This window comes from Mangifera indica, chromosome 3 (assembly GCF_011075055.1).
Source record: "Mangifera indica cultivar Alphonso chromosome 3, CATAS_Mindica_2.1, whole genome shotgun sequence".
Lineage (NCBI taxonomy): Eukaryota > Viridiplantae > Streptophyta > Magnoliopsida > Sapindales > Anacardiaceae > Mangifera > Mangifera indica.
In genome coordinates, this window is record NC_058139.1 from 13,048,190 (window position 1) to 13,052,064 (window position 3,875).

Here is a 3,875-nt window from a genome sequence, read left to right on the forward strand (position 1 = left end):
ACAAAAATAAAGATCAATTTGGAATAGTTGGAAATGCACTCAATAGAAGAAATAAGATTTTCAATAATCGATTAGGTAGCTTTTAAAATTCAAAAGTTCCTAATGTAAGAGCTCTTTGAAACATATTTCGTTTTATTTTATTGTTAAAACATTACATCATTTGCCTTATTTAAAAAATTTGTTGCATGATACATATTTTTTCTGTCATCGTTCATAAATGTACTCTTTTCCTCCCGGTAAGATAACTTCAAGAACTCAGATGAGGCATGTTAGCTTAATCCGCTAATCACGGGTCAACAGTAATGAACATGAGCTGTAACGAGTGGTTTACTCAATTTGTTTCGTTTGTAAAACAAGAAATCTTCACTATGAGATTACAGAAGTAAAAGATATTTTTCATATATGAAAGGAAATCTACAAAGCAATTTGCCAATTTAATAAATTAAGAATCAATAACACGTCATTGCTAAAATAAGATGGATGTTATGTTCTTAGAACTCCTTAGATCAGCTTTGCAAATAATAATATCCAGAAGAATTTTGGTACTCAATTGGGCATACAAATTATATGTCATTATACAATTAAGTGTTTTTAAATTAATAATAAAATAATATCTAATAATAAAATAATATATAATCATATAATGACATATTATCTGTATATCTAATTATGTATAAAAAATATCTAGAAAAGATACCATTGAGAAAACCAATGGATATATAATTAAAGGTTAAAACTTAATTAGAGGTGTGCATGTTTAGAGACTAGGTCAACTTACTATATAATGAATAATAGGCTAAAATACTTATTCCCACCCAAAGTTTGTTATACTCCAAAGCAGTATTTGTTAAATATTGAAAACTCAAACTCCCACCCATAGAATGTTAAAATTAACAAAATCAGTTACTTTCAAGAGCGAAATCATTATTTAACTAGTAATATGTTAAAAAATAATAAAATGTTATCCATTTTATCTTAGGTTTAAAAAACTAAAAATTTTTCTCTAAAATTAAACTTTGAAATGTTATATTTTCTCTCTTAAGGTTTTCTTCTTTTCTCTTTCCCTTTTCCAACCCTGTCTCTAATCGGCTTCTCTCTCCCCCCCTTTTTCTTCCCTTTTCTTAGCGTCATCTTCATCTCAAGATGAAAAGGTCATCTTCGTTTGGAGATGGCGCTAGAAAAAGGGAAGGAGAGAAGGCTTGGCCAAAAACAGTGCCAAAAAATGGAGGGAGAAAAGAAAAAATTCCTAGGGGAAAAAATGTAATATTTTCAAAGTTTAATTCTAAGAGAAAATTGTTAGTTTTTTAAACCTAAGAGAAAAATAGATAATGTTATTATTTTTAATATAATACTAATTAGATAACGATTTTACCTTTGAAAATAATTGGTTTTATGAATTTTAACAATCTACAGATAAGAGTTTGGGTTTTCAATATTTAGGGGTATCAATTAAAAAATGCAATAAACCTTGGGTGGGAATAAGTCCTTTTGGCCTAAATAATATTAATTAAATAAAATAAATGCTAGCAAATAATCTCTTCAGGTTGGTTTTGTGTATAAATATATATCCAGCTAACGTCCCTTATACTTTTTAATGGGGTGCATCGTCCACGATGTCTTTTAAAAATTATATTAAAAAACATCATGATGAATGAGTAATAATTTTAATAGTTAATCAGTATGTATAAATATATGAATACTGAATCATAAAGGCACGATTGCCTAGGCTCAGAGAAATTGAAGTTATTGGAGCAAAATGGTTACCGTGGATGAAGTTCGCAAGGCTCAGCGTGCTGAAGGCACTGCCACAATCATGGCAATTGGAACAGCAAATCCTCCACATTTCTATGATCAAACCACATACCCAGACACTTACTTTCGTATGACAAATACCGAGCACATGACCCACGTCAAGAACAAAATGCAGCGCATGTGTAAGAAATTCAAACTCTTTTTAAGCTAACTTTCGTTTTTCAATATATACTGCTTTTTAAGTGTTAATTATCTTCAACATATTGAACAATTTTTATGATTGAACGATTTTTGGGATTCAGTCTGGCATCATCCACTACTAATCACTTTGCTTTTAATATTTCATTATGTTGTGAATATCATGGAATTATGATTGACAAGATACATGTTTAATGAATTCAGGTGATAAAACCACAATAAAAAAGCGACACATTTGCACAACCGAAGACATTATAAAAGAAAATCCAAACATTAATACATATAAGGCACCTTCACTGGATACTAGGCAAGACATGGCAGCAACATTGATACCAGAGTTAGGCAAGGAAGCTGCAACTAAGGCCATTGAAGAATGGGGCCAACCCAAGTCAAAAATCACTCACCTAATTTGTTGTAGCACAATGGGGCCATTCATGCCTGGGTATGACTACCAAATCGTTCAACTCTTGGGACTTGATCTATCTGTAAAGCGAGTCATGTTATACCAGCAAGGTTGTAATGGAGGTGGTACCATACTTCGTATCGCTAAAGACCTAGCTGAGAATAGTAGAGGTGCCCGTGTCCTTATTGTATGCACTGAAATAACTATCGTTGGCTTCCATTCGCCTACTGAAACCGATGTTGATGTTCTTGTAAGTCATTCTCTATTTGCGGATGGCTCTGCTGCGCTTATAGTTGGTGCAGATCCGATTCCTGGTCTTGAAAATCCCATCTTTGAACTTATCTCTACAGCCCCTACATTAGTACCTAATTGTCCTGGGGCTATTTGTGGAAGTATACGTGAGCATGGGCTTACAATTCATATTGGGAAGGAAGTTCCTGACCTTATCTCAAACCATATTGAGAAGAGACTAATTGATGCATTCTACCCTTTAGGTGTCACAGATTGGAACTCAATCTTTTGGGCTGCTCATCCTGGTGGTCCTGCGATTTTGGACCAAGTGGAAGCCAAGTTGGGTCTTAAACCTGAGAAGTTACGTGCAACTAGGCAGGTGCTTGCTGAGTACGGTAATATGTCGAGTGTAACTGTATTGTTTGTTTTGGATGAAGTAAGAAAGAAGTCAATTGAAGATGGGTTGAAAACCACAGGAGAAGGGTTGGAATGGGGGGTACTTTTCGGGTTTGGTCCTGGGCTTACTATCGAGACTTTGGTCTTGCACAGTGTTAACATTGCTTAGAGGATCGATCCTCTAATTGATTTACTTTGCTTTCTTTGGGTTTCTTTTTAATTATAATTACAAGGTTGTCTACAATAAAAGAATGCAAAATGTGAGGAAAAGAATAATGATTTAAAAATCGCATGTCATATTCTTTTATCATAAACAAAATATCAAAAATATATTATGTAATGTTTTAATTTTCCATCTTTCCTGACGCATGAAAGCTAGCTTGAACAACTTAGAATTATGATTTTATGTTGACAAGTGTGCGCAGTTACAATTAAACTAAGAATCATTATCATTAAAGTTTCTTGTAGGTAGTCTAGTTTTATGATTTTGGTAGCGTGATTGGCCGAAGACTAGTGGTTGTTGCTTAGTGGTTTGGCTAAGATCATAAGAAGTGGGAGAGAACGATTCTCTATTTTGTAGATGGTTGGATAATTATTTGATTTCAAATCAAGTTAGTTTGAGATATGTTTTCTCATTGTGCCATGTGTCAGGCCACTTCGCAGCCTGCTCTAACTTTTTGACTTTCTTCCTTTGGACATAAACTTGAGCCTGGGTTGTTGTTATTGACTCTATCCACTTAATCAAGACTCTCACGTTTATTGTTAACTGTTTTTAGGCCTTCGTATATGATTTATCGTGAGCTTTATATTGAAGATTGGACTTATGTTATTTAGATTTTGGTGATTTTACAGAACTATAAGTTTATGTATTTTTATAATAAGTATAAATTTAGTT

General features: G+C 33.1%; 1 protein-coding gene across 1 annotated transcript; it reads left to right on the top strand.

Moving 5' to 3' along the window:
- Window positions 1-1,740: 1,740 nt before the first annotated feature.
- Window positions 1,741-3,179, top strand: LOC123210440 (chalcone synthase 1-like). The gene is made up of 2 exons (XM_044628796.1): window positions 1,741-1,934; window positions 2,155-3,179. The coding sequence occupies exons 1-2, from the start codon at window positions 1,757-1,759 to the stop codon at window positions 3,147-3,149; spliced, it is 1,173 nt and encodes a 390-aa protein (XP_044484731.1). The 5' UTR covers window positions 1,741-1,756; the 3' UTR covers window positions 3,150-3,179.
- The last annotated feature ends 696 nt before the right edge of the window (window positions 3,180-3,875 follow it).

Bases quoted from the DNA above. Each gene is read 5' to 3' on its own strand.
- LOC123210440 (XM_044628796.1), top strand. From the start codon at position 1,757: ATGGTTACCGTGGATGAAGTTCGCAAGGCTCAGCGTGCTGAAGGCACT. The intron at 1,935-2,154 runs GTAAGAAATTCA...TAATGAATTCAG, and splicing joins GAACAAAATGCAGCGCATGT to GTGATAAAACCACAATAAAA.